We start from the raw sequence: 22177 nt of genomic DNA on the forward strand, positions 1-22177 counted from the left end.
ACAATGTTTGGGTGGAACCTTGTATTGTAATAGATATTACAACCCTAATTTTTAATACAATCTATCCTGTATTATTTTATGCTGAATAAAAACAGTGTATAAGGCTGTATTGTACTCTCCCTCTCACCCAAACTTCTTCATTTTCCCGTTCAGCCATCGATTCTCTGGCCGATTTGGCCTGGATTTCTCGGTGAAGAGGTTCTCTGGCAGATCGATCTCTCAGATTCATTTCTCAGTGAAAAGCAACTTCATCTTCTCTAGCATATCAATGTCTCAGATTCATTTGGTATTCTCTCTCTCTCTCTCTCTCTCTCTCTCTCTCTCTAATTCTTCTGGTATGTGTGTGTATCTCTTTCCCTAATTTACCATTGTCATCATTCCCTTTTCCCTTTCATAGACCAGGTGTGCCGTCCGCTGCTAGTAGACGCTGCTCGATTCTTCTCCGTACAACCCAGAAAGAGCCGAGGTTCTGCTATTTTGCTCTAGGTGAGTTATCAATTTTTTGTATTTGTAGTTTATTCTACTTTTGATATTTCATTGTATTAATTGTAATGTTGTTGGGACTTGTTTCAATTTTGTTCTGGTTTTCTCTTTGACCCAAAGCCATATTATTAATTAGCCAAGCTAAGCCTTAGTGGGTTTGAATTTCGCTATATTGTTCAAATTTCGTATGAATCTCAGATTTCGTAGTTTGTGAATTCATCTTCTTTTTCCTACGGTTTTGATATCTGATTTGATAAGAGTTTGAAATTGAATCCCTTTTATTTATTTATTTATTTATTTATTTTTTGGGAATCAAACTGTGTGGCGAGAGACACATTGGGTTATGGAATGAGAAGAAGAAAATAACTGCCATTTCACTCTCATCACCATTGTTTTTAGGCTTTTTACAGTTTCACACATAAACAATGTTTAGAGTTTCATTTATAGCTAGGCTGCTGTGCTTCTTAAGAAAATACACTAAAATTTTTCTATTCATACAGTAGAACATTATTGAAATAATTCACAAGTTTAGACTTGCCATCTGATGCAAACACAATAGCTTTTGTAATTTTAAATAACTTCTGCCTAAATGTTAGCCGAAAGACCGCTGCTTTAGTTTGAAGCAGTGGCTCTAGCAAGAGCACAATGGTATCTTTCATTGAGAGATTCTAAACTTTCATGTAGTTATAAATGTTTGTTATTACGTTTTTTTGGTGAAGAGCTTTGTCAATAGGCAGAATTATTATGATATTTTAAACTTGGACAGGACAAGTTATGCTTGATAGAGCTAATACGATAGTAGAATCCTCTGCTGTTTGTAGTAAGCAATTCCTTGTCTTTATTTTGTTAGTTGGGTAGGATCGGGATGGAACAATGACAGTTTAATTCAAGCTTTCGGGGAAACTCGTAAAGTTTGAATTTTGAAGTGAAATTCTTTTGGAACTTGGGAAATTTTTAGTGTTAGAGACATAAACTTTTGAACTGAAATTGGTTTCTTTAGTTAAAAACCTTAATGAATCTTATGAAGTAAAGTAGTGTAAGATTCTCTCTATATGGGAGAATTGTAATTACTTTTGCTTAATTTTGAGGTAAAGACTTGATTTTTCTCTGTGTATTTCTTAAGACTTTATGCATTTGGAAATTGGCAATTATATCATAGCAATTTCTACTCTCAAAACATGGACATATTATATAGGACCTACACTGCACTTTAACTTCCATTTTTGTAAGTAGTATTACATATGAGCAATATTTCAGACAATTCTAATTAAATGGTTTTTTGTTTTGTTTTTTTAAATATATAAATTGAAATTAACTATTTAGATGACTGTTTGAATAGTCGGCGAAGTGAAAGGTCAATGACCATATTTATACTTTTTTTTGTCAAATGTTTTCATTGAAAAACAAAAAAAAAATGGGTAGATGTGAGTGTACCTTTTAATAGAGGGCCTCATGTCATCACTATTCACTGCTGTCATTTGAATAAGTTGTGCTTTAGTAATGGCACAATTTACTTGACAAGAAAAATAAAGGGGACAATAAATTAAAAAAAACAGAATATGAAATGGACAGTTCATGAAGACAAGCAAATGAGGTCAACTTCATTGGTGTTCACAATTTTTAAGCTTATATTAAATCACAAGTTATATTTAATAGCTCGTCAAGCAACTTAATGTATGTGTCTTTTTCTACTTTCTTGCTTTTCTCAAGTTCCTCTGATATATATGAGTATTCATCACCAAGCACTTGCAAATTTTGATTGAATATTTGATTTGATTACGTGGTAAATGTATTATTATGTTAGATGTATTGCTTAAAGAAAGTTGTCACGCCACCCAAAGTCACTCAGCTTTCACATACTTTATTCTCTCCCTCTTTTGTTATGAACATTGAAAGTTCCAACTTCATAGTAACACACAGTCCACATGAATCCATGCTCTGTTATTATTTTAGGGAAGGCCTGCAACTCAGCTAAAGTTGTTCAGTCATCTCTAGCATACTATTGTACTTTGCATGTGGAAATTGGTAAATACATCAGAATAAGTTCCACTCTGAAGAAATGATACATCTTATTGTTTGCTAATAAACTGTATAGTACTGTAGTTTTTCATGATAATATAGTTTTTGCTTTAGTGTCTATGGTTGTTATATGACATTTTATATGTACATGGAATGCTATTAATAGATATGGATATGCAACAAAAGAAGATTATGATATTTCTTTTCACATGGCATTTTCAAATGATGAGCATGTGTATGATGTTGCAATTATTATTGTATAAAATGGTACGCAACCGTCATAGGAGACGTATGTTTCTAGATCGTACTTTTGCTAGACATGAGACTCGGTTAAAATATTTGGATAGTTTGATTGGTGAAAGTGACATAGCATGTGTGAATGATCTAAGAATGAATAGGAGAACATTTGGAGTATTATGTGAATTGCTCCATACTGATGGAAGGGTGAAAAGAAATGGTTCGGTCACAATTGAGGAACAAGTGTGTATGTTTGTTCATACACTTGCTCATCATGTAAAAAATCGTACATTAAACGCTAGATTTAAGCGATCGGGAGAAACCATTAGTAGACATTTTAATTCAATTTTACATGGGGTTTTAAGGTTACAAGAAAACTTATTAGTTTCTCAAGATCCTGTACCTGCCAATTGCATTGATAGTCGATGGAGATGGTTTGAAAATTGTCTAGGAGCATTAGATGGTACTTACATTGAGGTACGAGTGTCTGAAGTTGACAAACCAAGGTATCGAACAAGAAAAGGCAAGATCGCAACAAATGTATTAGGAGTTTGTTCTCGAGATATGAAGTTTATATTTGTTTTACCGGGTTGGGAGGGCTCAGCATCAGATTCTAGAGTACTTCGTGATGCCATTAATAGGCAAAATGGCTTAAAGATCCCTAAAGGTAATTTTAGTGAAAAATTATTTTATATTTTGAATCATCACTAAATTTTAATTTTCTAGATCACTAAATTAGTTTTGGTTAATTTTTTATCTTTAGGTTATTATTATTTGGTGGATGGTGGATATACTAACGGTGAAGGATTCTTAGCACCTTATAGAGGAGTTGCGTACCATTTATCTGAGTGGGGTAGAAACGTCCCTAGAAATCATGAGGAGTACTTTAATATGAAACATGCATCTGCAAGAAATGTCATTGAGAGATGTTTTGGATTGCTTAAGATTAGATGGTCAATCTTGAGGAGCACGTCATTTTTTCCAATAACAACACAATGCCGAATAATTACAGCGTGTTGTATTTTGCATAATTTGATTCGGCGAGAAATGTCTCTAGATCCAGCAGAAATTGAGCTTGATAGACAAGTGGATACTGCAGAAGATACTCATCAGACAATTAATGAAGATCATGAAATAATTGATACTGTTGAAGCCTCAACTCAATGGACTGAATGGAGAAACACTTTAGCTATGCAAATGTATAATGAATGGAGGCTACATAGAGGACTTTAATGGTAGAGGTTCTTAGTCTTGCATGTATGGACAAACTTTGCTTACTTGTTGTTTGTATTAGACACATTAATTAATTTGAATGTATTCTTACTTGCTTTTTGTTGTCATTTAACTTTGTTTGTATTGGACGCATTGATCTTAGTTATTCAATTTTATTTTGTCTTTTAAATGTTTGGATGATTTTATTCTTACCATTGTTTACATTAGACACATTAATTTGAGATATACATGCAGAATTTATTAATATGGTGACACTTGAAAATGAGAAATACAGGTGAATATGGATATTGGAGGTAGTAGTGACCAAGTTTATAGCGATAAAAGTTCTAGGCGTACGTGGAGTAAATTTGAAGAAGATGCATTGCTGAATATTCTTGAAGATGTTCTGGTGAAAGGCGGCAATAGATGTGATAATGGAACTGTTAGACCCGGGACATGGAAGGAGATAGAAAAGGCATTGAATGTCTTGATTCCCAGCAGTGGTATAAGAGCTAGTCCACACATCGAGAACAAATATCGAATGTTGAAGAAGCAATATAGTATAGTCTTCGACATGCTCAACACTAGTGGCTTTTCTTGGAACGATGTAAAAAAATGTGTGCAGGTTGATAGTGATGAGGCTTGGTTGACATATACTCAGGTATCTTTTTTATAGATTATTTATTATTATTTTCTTGTATATTTTATGTTTTCTCACTAATTCAACATGTTATGGCAAGTACTGTTCTTGGTATTATATTAATGTACATTTAACTTATCTATGCAGAATATTAAGGATGCTAAGGGATGGAGAAACAAACCTTTTCCTATGTATGAGAGACTAGCTAATATTTTTGGAAAAGATAGAGCAACCGGAAAAGGAGCAGAAGCACCAGCAGACATGGTTGAGAATATGAACATAGAAGCTGAAGAAGAGACTGACGATTCTAGGTCAGTAAATCAGAATCTTTCTTCACCTAGAGGTCGAAGAAAGAGATCTAGATCAGATGATGATGGTATGAAGGAGATTGCTTCAACGTTCAAAACAATGTTTGAACATTCAATCGAGCAAATGAGGTTGATGGTGCAAGGGACTACTAATGATAAGGAGTTGGCTAAGGAGTTGAAATCGATGGGACTTTCAGTTGATGATCAACTTGATGCATTGACGTACATGTTGAAGAAGCCAGAATATGTAGCAACCTTCAAGTCAATAGATGGAGAAATTCGAGAGGCTTTTGTGACAAGAGTTCTCAGAGAAGTTAGATCAAGTCGTTGATGGAGAACTTTGGTTTTAATGGTTGAACTTTAATTTGGTCGGTTGAACTTTGATTTGGTCGGTTGAACTTTAGTTTTATTGGTTGAACTTTAATTTGGTCGGTTGAACTTTGGTTTTATTGGTTGAACTTTGATTTGGTCGGTTGAACTTTGACGGTGCTACAAGGTTTATTTTAGTTATGTAAACTTTATTTTTTAAAAAAAAAAAAAAATTGGTTACTTTTTTATGACAATTTATTTAGAATTGACATTAATATTCGGGTTATAATCACGTTTTTTTTTTTAAAAAAAAAAGTTAATATTTTTAGTTGATTTATTTTTTTTTTTTAGTTTTTTTCAATATTTCAACATTTTTAATTTCTTTTTTTTTTAAAAAAAAAATAGTGTCATTAATTTTTTTTTTAGTTATTAATTTTTATTTTCAGTTTTTATTTGATTTTTTTAATTTTTGCAAAATTTTTAATTAATACAATACAATACAATGTGAGCCAAACATTGTATAATTTAACACAACACTAATACAATTCAATGCCAAACATAGTATTGTATTAAAATTATACAATCCAATCCAATACAATACAACCCAATACATTACAATACAATACAATACGGCGTACCAAACGAGCCCTTAATTTAATATTTTTTAAATTTAATTCAAGATATTAGTGTAATTTGAATTTGAATAGAATTAGTATCTATCTTCTTGCTTAAAAATCTATCTTATTTTTAAATTTGATTATATCTTATTTTTTTTTAAATTTAAGGTCAGATTTTATAAGATATCTTATCTTTTAAGATATTTTTAATTATATCTTATCTTTTAAGATATTTTTTTAAAAATTAAATTTTTTTAGATATTTTGACCTTATTTAAATTTAAAATAAGATATTTATAATTTAAATAGATGTAAGATATTTTGCTAACTTTTAAATTTTGTTATTTTATTTATTTAAATTAAATTTAAAATCTGAAAAGATATTTCATTTATCTTTTCTAATTTTTATTTAATTTTTATTTTTAAAATAACATTTAATTTTTAAAAGTAGTTAGCAAATTTTGAAATGATATTTAGGTTGGTTGAAACCTAATTTTTCAAAAAGTAGGTTTAATTTTAAATATTTTTTTTAATTTTCGAAATTTAAATTTTATTTCCGAAATTAAAATTTTTTAAAAAATTTTATTTTATTTTTCGAATATTAAAATATTTTTTAATTATTTATTTTTCGAAATTATTTATTTAAAATTAAATAAATCCTACTTCCAACTATCGAGCTAACCTTGTTGCAGGAGTATGTGGTTTTAGCTTGTATGTAAGTTTTTAAAACCTATTATTACTTGATTGCAAATAGCCATGGTTACCTTTTGCCAGATCTAATGATCTGATGGCTCCCTTGGTCAAGTTAATAATTTGTAACAAGTATATTTACAATCTTCTTTCATCTGTGTATGACCTAGCAACATGATAGGACCCATCCAAAGTGTGCCTGTGTGAGCCTATGTGTTTAATTTGATTATAGATACATATAGGTTGTTGTTGCTAAAATAAATTATCATAGTTCTTGATAGAATTTATTTAGGCCCATTTAGTTATTGGGCTTATTCAATTAATAACAGTTGTTCTTATTAAGGTTAAATTCCTCTCTTTTGGGCCTTGTGTGAGAGTTGGGAGCCATAGTAGTGGGTACGACATACTGAACCCAGCACCCCCTCACACAAACACCCCAATTGTGAAGGCCCATTTGCCTGATTTGAATGACTGTACTAGGTTAATTACACTAGTTTAACCTAATTAAAATTGATTAGCAACATAATTAATTTCATTTATTTTGAAATTAATTTAGAAAATCATAGTTTAAAGAATTTTTTATTCTAAGCTAAACTATATGTATTTTCTTGTATTTAATTAAATATAGAATTATAACCATCTAGATTCTTTCTGGAACTTAATTTAAATTTTTCATTAAATATTCTTGTTTAAGTTGATATTTAGTTATCTACAACTAACCAACTTAAATCTGAATATCTTTTGAATTTCAAATTTCAAAATTAAGTTGAGGAATTTTAGGTATTGGTTATTAAGATTCTTTAAGATATTTTTTTAAGTTAATATCTTTTCGAATATTAACTTAAAATGGAATATTTTCAAATTAAGTGGTTACAACTTAATTTTTGATATTTAATTAAATTTAAATTTGAAAAATATTTAAGTTCTAGATTTTTTCTAATAAAACTTAAATTAGATATTTTTTCAAATTTTGTGGAAAAGATACTTAGTCAAATAAGATATTTTCTAGATAATTATTTCTAGACTACTTATTATTTCTAATATTAAATAGGAAAATATTATAAATTGTGAAATTAATTATTTAATTAATTTTGGTACAATTTATTTTAAGTATATTTTTCCTAGTATTAAACTAGAGATTAATAATTAAGCCTTCTCTACACTTAATTATTTATTTCTTGAATTTAATACATTTAATTAATTTGAAAATTAAATATCTAAGTTGATTTTTATCATCATACTTAAATATTTCTTTTTTCATGACACTTAATTAAAATAGAAAATTATTTTTATTTGAAATTTATTTTTTCAACTAAATTTAAATAATTTTCAAAATATATTTTTTTCTTTATTTTATTAATCAAACTTCGAAATTGCATTTCTTAAATGCTGGAATTTCAAATTTTATTTGAAAAATAGATTAAGTTGTAAATTAATTATTTATTTTAATTAATTCTTGGATCAACTTAAATCAATGATTTTTTTTATTTATTGATTAATTTAAAATAAATTGAACTAAAATATATTATTAGAAATTAAATTAATTAGTCTAAGGAAAATCTAGATAGATGATATTTTTGCTTGAAGTATTTTTCTAGTGTATTTAATTAAATAGAAAATTAATATTTAAGTTGATTTTCATCATCATACTTAAATATTTGAAATTTTTCTTATATATTTAATTAAATAGGAAAATTATATTTTTTGTTGTAAATTAATTTTATTAATTAATTTTGGGCCAACATTAAAATTAGAATAATTTTTCCAGGATTAATTTTTTATTTTAACATGCATTTTCGAAAAATGTATTCTTAAATACTTTAATTTTTCGAAATGCAATATATATTTATAGAAAATTAAATTTGAGTTGTAAATTAATTTATATTAATTTTGTAACAACTTAAATTGAATATTTTTCTAAATATTTATTGGAAATTATTACTAAGATGGAAATAATTCATGTTATTTTTATATCCATCTAAGTAAAATTTATAAATATTAAATTAAAATTTATATTTAGAATTTTTCATTCTAAATTGGAAATTTTAAATAAATATATATTTAAAATAAATAAATTAAATAAAGAGAATCAAAGAAAATACAACTCACTTTAAATAATGAGCTTGATTATTATTAAGATATTTGATCTCCATTGTTGGTCTTACAAAAGTTAAATGTTTTCAATATAACCTCGAGACGCTGGACTTCGTCCCCCTATGGATGGTTATTCGTTGAACGCATTTAACACCGTAAGATTTCATTTGATAAGTGTTTTGTAAGTTTTCGTCTCTATTAGACTCTCCCCTACGGTGACTACTTAGAGATAAACTTATGAAACATGAAACAATGGTGGAAGCTCATAAAATGAGAATAACCTTGACTCTCGCCTACCGGGACAACGTTGGATTCTTATTTTGATCGAATAAAAGGTTGCTAGAATGGTTTCTATTTTAGATGAGCTGACAACTCTATTCAATAAATGATGCTTTGACTCTCGCCTACCGGGACACTGTATCAGTTTGTTGAAAACCTTGGAAATTATTTAGGATTGTATGTTTTAGTATTTTCACTAGTCATTCCTACTTGCTATATGTTTATAATTTCTGAATTGTGTATGAATTTATATTGAACCATGTTATTTTCTGTTATTAAGTTGTAGTTTAATTTCGAATCTTCATTGTTGGTCTAACATGTTTGTTTTTCTAATTAGATAAATCCCTAATGGATTTTCACCATTAGACATACATAATAGTGTAAGATCTCGAAAGATAAGTATTGTATTTGCGACATCTAACTGTTCATCAATTGATGACACCTTAGACTAGTATTTTTACAATATGAAACAAGAAGATTACATAAATAAGATTACTTTGTCTTTCGCTAATCGAAGCATCGTTGGATTCTTATTTTAAACGAAATTATCCTAATTCCTCTTAGCTTATTCATTTCGAATTAGCTTTAAAAACATATCATTGGATGAATGGTCTATAAATCATTTCATGTCATTTTATATGACGCATATGATTATAATCCCGAAATTCTATTCCCAATTGATATAAATCCTCAATATTAGAAATCTCCTACTTGTATGGGCAAATCAGACTTAGAGTTTGTATTAGTAGTGGTGGTCGAAGAAAGAATTACTCATTATATTTGGTTGAATTTAAGTCCTTGACTTTAATTTTAGAATCCAAAGAGAAATTTTCTTATATTTCTAATTCCAGATACAATACAGTTACACTTTCTCAAGTGTTTAATATCCATCTTTTATTAATGGATTCAAACTGTATGGAATATGAGTTAGGTATTCTGTGACCAGGATCCACTTGCACTATTCTAAGAACTCTTTGATGTAACTAAACCTATGTCATCAATAGACACTACCACATTTTTTTTAATCTATGGCATTTGTATCTTGTTCATGGTGGATTTGACAAGATCAATCTCTGCAAAGAGTTAATATGCCTATATTTACTGAAAGTAGTTCATCTCATTCGCAGATGGATGTATATTCAGGGGTGGATATGAGTTTTTCGTTGTATTCTTAAAACGATCACTCTAGATTATACCTTATGCAAAGAAATTTGAAATGTTTGAAAAATTTCTTAAATTTCTAGCAATGGTTAAAACCATTAAGGTAAGTGGTTAAAGATCTTGCGAACTGATAGGGGTGGAGAAATAGTTAGTTGATATGCAGTTCAAAGATCATTAAATTGATTTTTGAATTATATGCAAACTTACCTCCCCAGAAATTTCGAGTTGCATGTTGATGATTAGTTACTAGTCGTTGCCTAATTCCTTCTATGGTAATACAATTTTAGAATGACGTAATGGTTGTATACTTAATGTAAATCATTACTAGATTCATGGATGAAGTAATCAAAATATTAAGAAAAGCTAGAACTGTTAACCATGGTTTGTTAGCTATTCTAAGTGATTAGGGGTGGACCATCCCAATGTCAATAGATAAGAAAGTGTTTGTTCAAACAAATACTACTTTTCTAAGAAAATGACTAAGTCTGAAAAAGAAGTAGCAAATAAAGGAGATATTTAATTCTTGATTCCAAAAGTGTTCTATCATCTTATATAACATACGATGATCCCACTGCCTCTGTTGTCTTGTCACAACCAAAGAGGTTAATACCATTTAGTTTTCTCCGACATAATTCACGGTGCCTTGTCGTAGTGGGAGAGTTTCTAGGAACTCACCTTCTTATGACTTGGGAGACACTAGTGATTTAAATCCATTGTGAGTTTAAACAAGTAATGGATTGTCAAGATAAGAAACTAAGAAGAAAGCCAATAGAACTATGGTTTAATCCATTCACATGGAATAACCTAAAGTTTTCTATTACAAGGACATAAAAGGAAATTTTAGTTAATAAGTCTATTCTATAGACTTAACAAAACTTCTAGTTCCTAGTATTATAGGTTTGAGTTTTATCTAAACCTATGGCTTGTGGTATACCTGGTAATTACTTACTCTAATGCAAGCAACTTACTTTAGTAAGATGCTGAAGCATTTTCTTTCTAATGGCAATCTATAGAAGTTTCACAACTTCTTAGGTATAGATTTTATTTATCTAAGGAAAAGTCTTAACTATTCCAGAAAAGATAAAGCCATGAAAGAATTTCTTATATCAACAGTGAGAGTTCTTAGATATGCTTTTGTATGCCTTAGACCAGACACCTGCTGTTGAGTGGGAGTAATGAGTAGGTATCAGATTAATCCAGGAGAAGAACATTGGAAGACAATCAAGTAAATTTTAAGATTAAGAAGAGGAACTATATGTTAGTCTATAAGGGTGTGTTTAAAACTCTTAGACTACACCATATCAGATTTTGAAATTTGCCTTTGTGCTAGTAAATCTTTCTGATAAGATGGTGATTACTCTGGGGGTGGAATAGTGATTTTGGAGAAGTGTAAAAACCTATCTGAAGTCTCTAGGTCTACCAGAAAGGGACTGAATGTTAAAGCTGCAAGAAAGGTACTTATTCAGTCTAAGGAAAGTTCTATACATTTTTGGCATCATTCCAAATTGTCTTAAACTACTAGTGTTAATTTCCTGATTAACCAAAAGTAGTTGCCAAAGATATAGAATCCAGTATCCCAAGAGAGTAGACATATAGAGAGGAATTTCACATTATCAATGATTATGTGATTAAAGGAAGAGTAATGGTGGAGAAAAGGTTGTGGTTAATTCAACCTTTCAGATCCTATTACGAGGAGTTTACTACTACTACACTTGATTTGCATGTCAAGGTGTTGAGATTATTTGAAACGCACTTTTGTTTTATATTAGTGCAAGTGGGAGTTTGTTGGGTTTTATGCCCTAAATAAAACTCATTTCAATATAATCAGATTTACTTATTAATATAGATCAGAAATAACATTTAATGTTGCATGGTTCACATGATTTATTTCATGATTATATATACATAATGTATAAATTCATCTGAAACCCTTTTCACATACTTGATCCTGTTTATTGTGCCGTCAACACATTGGAAAGTAAACATGACTATGTGAATAAAGTTTCCTAGATTTATTAGACACAGGGTTTTACTGATATGATAATCTACAACAAGAGTTTACTTGTATTTGGAGAAATACTATGTTCTTTCCAGAACATTGGTTAAAGTAAAGCTCAGGTTGGATGCATGGAGTATGCATCGGAAGGGACCGATATTGAACTTTGACTTAGATTTAATTAAACTTACCGTAAAATCTATTCAAGTCAATATCGCCTAGTTGATCCTAGATCAAATGATCTTAATCCTGATATGATTAGGCTCAATCTCGAGAGGCTATTCGTGTTCTTTGATTTGTTAGTTAAGCCTACTTTTAGGTCAGGGTGATACGTAAATTTTGGGAACACGGTAGTGCAATTGAGTGGGAGCGCTAGCATAAACATGGAATCTATAGCTTCTATCTGGCAAATAGTAAGCAAAGGATGATCTCCTTCGAGCTTGACCAAACGAACATAAATGGTGGAGTACTCATTTCACATAAGCTGAAATATCATTTATACGGGGTCAAGTGTTTTAAGGAATAAATACATTGTAGGGTGTAACGGTAATTTAATCCCTTTACAGTGTAGATCATTCATATAGAGGATCATTGATCAAATTAGGATTATAACAATGGATAACTAATGATGTGTCTATATGGTGGAACATATAGAGCATTCTATATACTGAGAGTGCAATTCTGAGTTCTATGCGTGGATTCAACGAAGAATTAATAAGTTAGTGAATTTTAGTGCTAAATTCTTGATCTACTTATTGGAAGCTCGGTTATATAGACCCATGGTCCCCCCACTAGTTGAGATAATATTGCTTGTAAGACTCATGTAATTGGTTTTGATTAATCAATTATAATTCTCAAATTAGACTATGTCTATTTGTGAATTTTTCACTAAGTAAGGGCGAAATTGTAAAGAAAGAGTTTTAGGGGCCTATTTGTTAATTATGATACTTTGTATGGTTCAATTAATAAAATTGATAAATGACAATATTATTTAATAATTATTTATAGTTATTAAATAGTTAGAATTGGCATTTAAATGGTTGAATTAGAAAATTGGCATTTTTGAGAAAATCAGATGCAGAAAAGATAAAACTGCAAAATTGCAAAAAGTGAGGCCCAAATCCACTTGTATAGGGCCAGCCACTTTTGTAGGAAATTTAAACTGATTTTTTCATTATTTTAATGCGAAATAATTCAAACCTAACCCTAGTGGAATGCTATAAATAGATAGTGAAGGCTTCAGGAAAATTACACTTAAATTTTCTATTTTTCCTTCAGAGAAAAACCTGAGCCTTCTCTCTCCCTATCTTTGGCTGAACCCACTCTCTCTCTCTTCCTCATTGAGATTTCGAAATCCTTAGTGATTAGAGTAGTGCCCACACACATCAAGCAATACCTCAATCATAGTGAGGAAGATCGTGAAGAAAGATCATCAGCAAAGGAGTTTCAGCATCAAGGATTCAGAGAAAGAGATCCAGGTTCAGATATTGATAATGCTCTGCTACAGAAAGGAATCAAGGGCTAGATATCTGAACGGAAGGAGTCATTATATTCCGCTGCACCCAATGTAAGGTTTCTTTAACTTTATATGTGTTTATTTCATCGTTTTAGAAAGTTCTTATTTAGGATGTTAATAAACATACTTGTGAGTAGATCTAAGATCCTGGTAAAATAATTTCCAACAAATATTAGGGTCAATCCCTATCATATCTCCATGACTTGAGGCGAACTCATCCTTGTTTGCCTTTAAGAAACTTATTAGCTGCTATTTCAACTGTTCGTCCAGGTTCTTCCCGGTGTTAACACACTTTGTGGGAATTCTTGGGTCCAGAACAACATCTTCCAATTCTTGAATTGGTTTCAATAAGTTTCTTTCATCTTGAATCCAAGGATCAAGATCTTCATCCTTCTTTTCACTTTCTTCTGTCAAAACTACCATTAACTGGTGACTGGCTTTTCTGTGTTACTGCTCTCTACGATAGCAATCACGGGCCAACATCTGATCACCTCGCACTACTCCCACAACCACTGGTGTTTGAAACTTTAGGGATAAGTGCTTGATCGAACTAACTGCCCCTAGTCTGATAAATGCTGGATTACCCAGCAATATATTATAAGTTCATGGCAGGTCGATGACCAAAAAGTCTTGCATAATTGTGGTGGATAAAGGTGCCTCGACGAACGTCAATGCAAGCTCGATTATACCTTGACTGGCGATACTGTCACCAGTGAATCTTTAAAGATTCACCATGCAAGGCCTCAATTTAGCCTTTTTAAGCCCCATCTTCTTTAGTGATTCCCTACAAAGGATATTCACTGAACTCCTATTATCTATTAGCACCCTCTTTATTCTTTTATTGGAAAGTTAGATGGTAATCACCAATGGATCGACGTGAGGGTATCTCACGTTCTTCTCATCTTCCTCTAAAAATATAATCGGAGGCTCTTTAGTTTTTACCTTCTTCGATGGTTTTCGAGCAAATACAGACTGGTCGTTCTTCACTTCCTTCACGTACCTCTTTTGGACGTTATTGCTTTCTTCTGCAATATGTGGCCCTCCTGAGACAACCAGAATATCCTTTCCTTCAACAAGAGGAGGTTGTAATCCCTGGCTGCTTGGGTTGTCGGGCAGATTGGGCTGGTTATGTCAGTTGCGATGCCTATTCACATATTTCTTGAAGTGGCCTCGCGCGATGAGACTCTCTATCTCATCTTTCAACTGATGACACTTGTCTGTCGTGTGCCCAATGTCTTTGTGGTACTTACATATCTGGTCGGATCTCTTTTATGCCTCACGTGCCTCATGGGCTCAAGTTTAATGAAGGCAACCTTGTGCTCATGCGCGAGGTAAATATTTCCTGAGTTTCATTAAGCTTGGTATAAATGGTATAAACTGGCACGTACTTGTCGTGCTTCTTTTGTTTCTTCTTGTCTTCGGATGATCCCTTAGAATCGTCCTTCCTCTTTGAGCCAGAGGCCCACGGGTTATCAGTTTTTAGTCGAGGCAGTACTTGTTGAAACAGTGTTGGGTTTGCTTCCTGGGCCAGTTTTTAACAAGTTCATCTCTTTTCGAGCTTCTTCCTTTCGAACAAATACCTGAGCCCTCTCGTTGAACTTAGTGATGTTCTTCACTAGACGACCCTGTAGGTCATCCCACAGTTCGCCTACAGCGGTGGAGAGATCAGTAGTCATCCCCGCCTGAAGGGCGGTAAGCTGGGTACAGTCATCCAAATTTCTTAATCTCACAACAGCCGTGTTAAAATTGCTTAAGTACACCTTAAGCATCTCGCCAGGCTGTTGCATATCCCTTGCGGTATGGAACTGCTTTTTGAAGTCCTTAGACAGCTGTTCCCAAGAAGTGAGGAATGATGAGTAAATTTATTGAACCAGCTGCTTGCTGCTCCAACTAGTGAGGTGGGAAACTAAATACAACGTAAATTGTTTGTAACATTGCTAGCTCACATTATAGTGTTGAAGTTATTCAAATGCAAGACCAAATCGGTGGTCCCATCATAGGACGAGACGTGGGGGATTTTAAACCCCTGAGCAAAGGGAGTATTCATGATATCTGGATGGTATGGCTCGAGTTCCTCATTTGAGTCATATACAGATTGTTTTCCTAGATCCCCCACTTGATACCTTTTGAACTTATCCTCAAACTCATCTATTCGCAATTGGATTGGATCCTCTTGCTTTGGAACAAGTTGTTGGCGAAGATCAGGTTTTTTCTTGGTCAAGTGCTCTCGTAGATCCGGTTGGTTATAATTGCTAGCGGACCTCGTTCAACTCACAGATTGTGTCCTACTCATGGACCTTATTCTGCTCATGTACCTCATCGTCGAGTGACTTGCAGTCTTACTTGTACCCATACTTTCTCAATCATTGTTGTGATGAGTACTTTCTCCTGATCGCGTTGATCGACTATGACTTCTTGTAGGCCCCGAGGTTACACGCACTTCTTCACGCCCCGTTCTTCCCCCGTGGGCATGGTTATTCGGGTGTCCCTAACAAAAATTTGTACGAGCCCCTTCCCTATGGGTTCGGGAAGAACGTTGGCAGTTCCTCCCTTGTGACCTACGTGTTGGAAATTATTTTACCAAGATCTATTTAGTATCATGCATGTTGGATTAACAACCTAATATGAATTCTAAAACAATGAAAATAAACACATATAAAGTTAGAAAACCTTAGAGTGGGTCCAGCGGAATATTATGACTCCTTCCGTTCAGATCTCTAGCCGTTGATTCCTTTCTGTAGAAGAGCATCACCAAGATCTGAACCTGGATCTTCTTTTCTCCTTCTTTGATGCAGAATTTCCATAGTCTTACATACTATGATGGAGATACCACTTGATGTGTGTGGGCACTACTCATTCACTCAAAGGTTTCGAAATTTAGAGAGAAGAAAAGAGAGAGAAGCGTGTGAGGCATTTTCTTAGGGAAACAAAGTGATCAAAGATGTGTGTATGTTTCCTCAAGCCAACACTTTCTATTTATAGAAAACCCTCTAGGTTTAGGTTAGAATTGCATGGCATTAAAATAATAGAAACAACAAATGGAATTTCCTATGGATAGGGCCGGCCATACAAAGGGATTGGGCCTCACTTTGCAACTTTCCCATTTTGTTATTTTCCATTCCCATTTTCTCAAAAATGCCAATTTTCAATTTAACCTTTTAAATGCCAATTCTAATTATTTAATAACTTGGAAATAATTATTAAATAATATTACCATTTAATATATTTATTAATTTAGACATATAAAGTCTCTTAATCAATAAATAAACCTAAAATCAATTTTCTTTACAATTTCGCCCTTGCTTAGTGAAAATTCATAAAGTAGACATAGTCTAACTTTTAGAATTATAATTGATTAATCAAAATCAATTAACTGAGTCTTACAAGCAGTATGGTCTCAACTAGTATGGGGACCATGGGTCTATATAACCGAGCTTCCAATAAGTCGAACCGAATTTACCAAGTAAATTCCCTAACTTATTAATTCCTCATTGAATCCACACTTAGAACTTGGAATTGCACTCGCAGTCATATAGAACGCTCTATATGTTCCATGATATAGACAAGTCAATAGTTATCCATTGTTATAACCCTAATGTGATCAATGATCCTCTATATAGATGATTTACACTGTAAAGGGATTAAATTACCGTAACACCCTACAATGTATTTTATCCTCAAAACACTTAACCCTGCATAAATGATATTTCAGCTAAGTGAAATGAGATCTCCACCATTTATTTTCGTTTGGTTAAGCTCGAAGGAAATCATCGTTTACTTTCTATTTGCCAAATAGAAGCTATAGATTCCATATTTATGTTAGCGCTCCCACTCAATTACACTACCGTGTTCCCAAAATGTACATATCACCCTGACCCAAAAGTAGGCTTAACTAACAAATCAAAGAACAGGAGTAACACTCTTGAGATTGAACCTAGCCATATCAGGATTAAGATCATTTGATCTAGGATCAACAGGTGATATTGAATTGAATAGATATTACGGTAAGTTTCAATATATCTAATCAAAGTTCAATATCGGTCCCTTCCGATGTATACTCCATACATCCGATACTGGTAAACTTTGCCAATGTCCTGGAAAGGACAAAACACTTTTTGAAGGTGTAAGAATACCTATCGCTGATTATACCATGTCAGTCTAAATCCAGTGTTCTGATAAATCAGGGAATAAACTTTTGAACATATAATTAAGATTATATTCCACTGTGCGACAACACTATAATCTTAACAAATTCATATGTTCTGGAATTAAAAAGAATTCATACATTGTATACATATAATCATGAAATAAATCATGTGAACCATGCAACATAAAATGTTATTTCTGATCTTTATTAATAAGTAAGTGTGATTATATGAAATGAGTTTTATTTAGCGCATAAAACCCAACAAACTCCCACTTGCACTAATATAAAACAAAAAGTGCATTTCAAATAATCATTAACACCTTGATATACCAATCAAGTGTAATAGTAGTAAACTCCTCGTAATAGGATCTGACAGGTTGAATTAAACACAACCTCTTCTCCACCATTACTCTTCCTTAATCACAAAATCCTTGATAATGTGAAATTCCTCTCTATATGTCTACTCTCTTGGGATACTGGATTCTATACTTTTGGCAACTACTCTTTGGTTATTCAGGAAGTAACCATAGTAGTTAAGGAAAGTTGGAACAGTGCCACAAATGTATAGAACTTTCCTTAGACTGAATAAGTATCTTTCCTGCAACTTTTAACATTCAGTCTCTTTCTGGTAGACTAAGAGATTTCAGATAGGTTTTTACACTTCTCCAAAATCACTACTCCACTCCCAAAGTAATCACCATCTCATCAACAGACTTTCTAGCACACAGGCAAGTCTCAAAAACTGATGTGGTGTAGTCTAAGAGTTTCAAAACCACCCTTATTGACTAACATATAGTTCCTCTTCTTAATCTTAAAATTTACTTGATTGTCTTCCAATGTTCCTCTCCTGGATTAATCTGATACTTACTCATTACTCCCACTCAACAGCAGGTGTCTGGTCTAAGGCATACTAAAGCATATCTTAGACCTCTCACTGTTGATTTAAGAAATCTTTCATGGCTTTATCTTTTCTGGAATAGTTGAGACTTTTCCTTAGATAAATAAAATCTATATCTAAGAAGTTGTGAAGCTTCTATAGATTGCCATTCGAAAGAAAATGCTTCAGCATCTTATGCTTGCATTAGAGTAAGTAATTACCAGGTATACCATAAGCCATTGGTTTAGATAAACTCAAACCTATAATACTAGGAACAGGATGTTTTGTTAAATCCATTGAATAGACTTATGAACAAAAATTTCCTTTCATGTCCTTGTAATAGAAAACTTTAGGTTACTCCATGTGAATGGATCAAAACATAGTTCTATTGGGTTTCTTCTTAGTTTCTTATCTTGACAATCCATTACTTGTTTGAACTCACAATGGATCTTAATCACTAGTATCTTCCAAGTCATAAGAAGGTAAAGTTCCTTGAAACTTTCCCACTACGACAAGGTACCGTGAATTATGTCTAAGAAAACTAAATGGTATTGACCTCTTCAGTTGTGGTTAGACAACAGAGGCAGTGGGATCATCTTGTAACGAATAAGATGATAGAACACTTATGGAATCAAGAAAAAATATCTCCTTTATTTGCTACTTTATTTTCAGACTTAGTCATTTTCTTAGAAAAGTAGTATTTGTTTAAACAAACACTTTCTTATCTAATGACTATGGGATGGTCCACCCCTAATCACTTAGAATAGCTAACAAACATGCAAACCAAGGTTAGCAGTTCTAGCTTTTCTTAAGATTTCGATTAGGTCATCCATGAATGTAGTAATGATTTACATTAAGTATACAACCATTGCATCATTCTGAAATTTTATTACCATAGAAGGATTTAGGCAACGACTAGTAACTAATCACCAATATGCAACTCGAATTTCTGGGGAGGTAAGTTTGGATATAATTCAAAAATCAAATTAATGATCTTTGAACTGCATATCTACTAACTTTTTCTCCACCCCTATCAGTTCGCAAGATCTTTAACCACTTACCATTGCTAGAAATTCATGAAATTTTTCAAACATTTCAAATTTCTTTTGCGTAAGGTAAAATCTAGAGTGATCGTTTTAAGAATACAACGAAAACTCATATCCACCCCTGAATGTACATCCATCTGCGAATGAGATGAACTTAATTTCAGTGGATATAGGCATATTAACTCTTTGCAGAGAATGATCTTGTCAAAACAACTATGAACAAGATACAAATGCCATAGATTTATAAAAAATGTGGTTGTATCTTTTGATGACTTAGGTTAGTTACATCAAAGAGTTCTTAGAATAGTGCAAGTGGATTCTGGTCACAGAATACTAAACTCATACAGTTTGAATCCATTGATAGAAAATCGTTATTAAACACTTGTGAAAGTGTAACTGTATAATTACTAAATCTTTCTTGGACCACCACTACTAATCTAACTCTATGATTTGCCTATACAAGTAGGAGATATCTAAGATTGAGGATTTATATCATTTTGGGACAGAATTCCGGGAATATAATCATATGCGTCATCTAATTTCTTAAGAGAAAATAAGACTTTATATGATTTATAGACCATTCATCCAATGATATGTCATTAAGCTAATTCGAAATGAATAAGCTAAGAGGAATTAGGATAATTTCATTTTAAATAAGAATCCCACGATGCTCCGATTAGCGAGAGTCAAAGTAATCTTATTTATACAATCTTCTTGTTTCATATTGTAAAATACTAGTCTAAGGTGTCATCAATTGATGAACAACTAGATGTTGCATATACAATATTTATCTTTCGAGATCTAACACTATTATGTTAGTCTAATGGTGAAAATCTATTAGGGATTTCTCTCATTTGAAAAACAAGCCAAGTTAGACCAACAATGAAGATTCGAAATTAAACTACAATTTAATAACAGAAAATAACATGGTTCAATACAAATTCATACACAATTCAGAAATTATTAAGCATATAGCAAGTAGGAATGACAAGTGAAAATACTAAAACATACAATCCTATATAATTTCCAAGGTTTTCAACAAAATGATATCAGTGTCCCGTTTAGGCGAGAGTCAAAGCTACCATTCATTGAATAGAGTTGTCAGCTCATCTAAAATGATCAACATTCTAGCAACCTTTTATTCGATCAAGATTGGAATTCGCGTTGTCCCGTTTAGGCGAGAGTCAAGGCTATTCTATCTTATGAGCTTCCACCATTGTTTTATATTCTTGCAAGTCTTATACATTCGCCACCATTAGGGTGATCATAAACTATATAAAAAACTTACAAGATTACTTATCTTTCGAGATTAAACGTTGCTAACTTGCTAATGAACGTTCCTCTGTTAGGGAGGATTACTCACTAAAACAATAGCTATGTAAAACCAACAATGGAGATCGAATATCCTTATAATAATAATAAAGCTCATTATTTAATGAAGGTTGTATTTTCTTCTAATATTTATTGTAATCAATTTATTTTAAATATATATTTATTTTAATTAAAATTTCCAATTTATAATAAAATATTCTAAATATAAATTTTAATTTAATATTTATAAATTATACTTAGATGGATATGAAAATAACGTGAATTATTTCCATCTTAGTAATAATTTCCATAAATATTTAGAATTATTCAATTTAAGTTGTTTCAAAATTAATTTAAATTAATTTACAACTTCAAATTTAATTTTCTATAAATATATATTGCATTTTCGAAAATGCTTTAAAATAAAATAAAAATAAATCCTGGAAAATTATCTAATTTTATGTTGGCCCAAAATTCATTAATAAAATTAATTGTTAACAAAAAATATAACTTTCCTATTTAATTAAATATCTAAGAAAAATTTCAAATATTTAAGTATCATGATTAAAAATGAACTTAAATATTAATTTTCTATTTAATTAAATACACTAGAAAAATACTTCAAGCAAAACAGATAATATCTATCTAGACTTTCATACACTAATTAATTCAATTTCTAATTATTATATATTTTAGTTTATTTATTTTAATTAATCATTAAATGAAAAATCATTGATTTAAGTTGGTCCAAAATTAAATAAAAAATTTTCAACTTTAATCTATTTTTAAATAAAATTCGAAATTTCTACATTAAAGAAATGTAATTTCGAAATTTGGGAAAATGATTAATAAAATAAAATAAAATATATATTGAAAATTATTTAGCTTTAAGTTATTCTGAAATAAGATTCTAAACTTAAGATAATTTTTAACTTTAATCAAATAACATGAAAATAACAATATTTAAGTATCATGATGAAAATCAACTTAGATATTAAAATTTTCAATTTAATTAAATGTATTAAATTCAAGAAATAAATAATTGAGTATAGAGGAAACTTAATTATTAATTCTAGTTTAATACTAGGAAAATATACTAAACTTAGATTGTACCAAAATTAATTATGAAACAATTAATTTCACAATCAATGATATTTTTCTATTTAGTATTAGAAATAATAATTAGTACTAGAAATAACTATCTAGAATATATATCATTAACTAAGTGTTTTTCTA

The 22177-nt window shown here is 31.2% G+C and overlaps 1 protein-coding gene across 2 annotated transcripts; it reads left to right on the forward strand.

Moving 5' to 3' along the window:
- On the forward strand, positions 1 to 5462 carry LOC115716478 (protein ALP1-like). Of its 2 annotated transcripts, none has more exons than XM_061108181.1 (4): positions 1 to 286; positions 398 to 486; positions 4247 to 4612; positions 4739 to 5462. In XM_061108181.1, exons 3-4 carry the CDS (start codon positions 4253 to 4255, stop codon positions 5228 to 5230), a joined length of 852 nt encoding a protein of 283 aa, XP_060964164.1. In that variant the 5' UTR covers positions 1 to 286; positions 398 to 486; positions 4247 to 4252; the 3' UTR covers positions 5231 to 5462. The 2 variants fall into 2 exon arrangements, with proteins under 2 accessions (XP_060964164.1, XP_060964163.1); XM_061108180.1 differs by lacking the exons at positions 4247 to 4612; positions 4739 to 5462 and adding exons at positions 2669 to 3406; positions 3503 to 4141 and having other exon boundaries at positions 14 to 286.
- Positions 5463 to 22177: the final 16715 nt, after the last annotated feature.

Source organism: Cannabis sativa, unplaced genomic scaffold, assembly GCF_029168945.1.
Source record: "Cannabis sativa cultivar Pink pepper isolate KNU-18-1 unplaced genomic scaffold, ASM2916894v1 Contig7, whole genome shotgun sequence".
NCBI lineage: Eukaryota > Viridiplantae > Streptophyta > Magnoliopsida > Rosales > Cannabaceae > Cannabis > Cannabis sativa.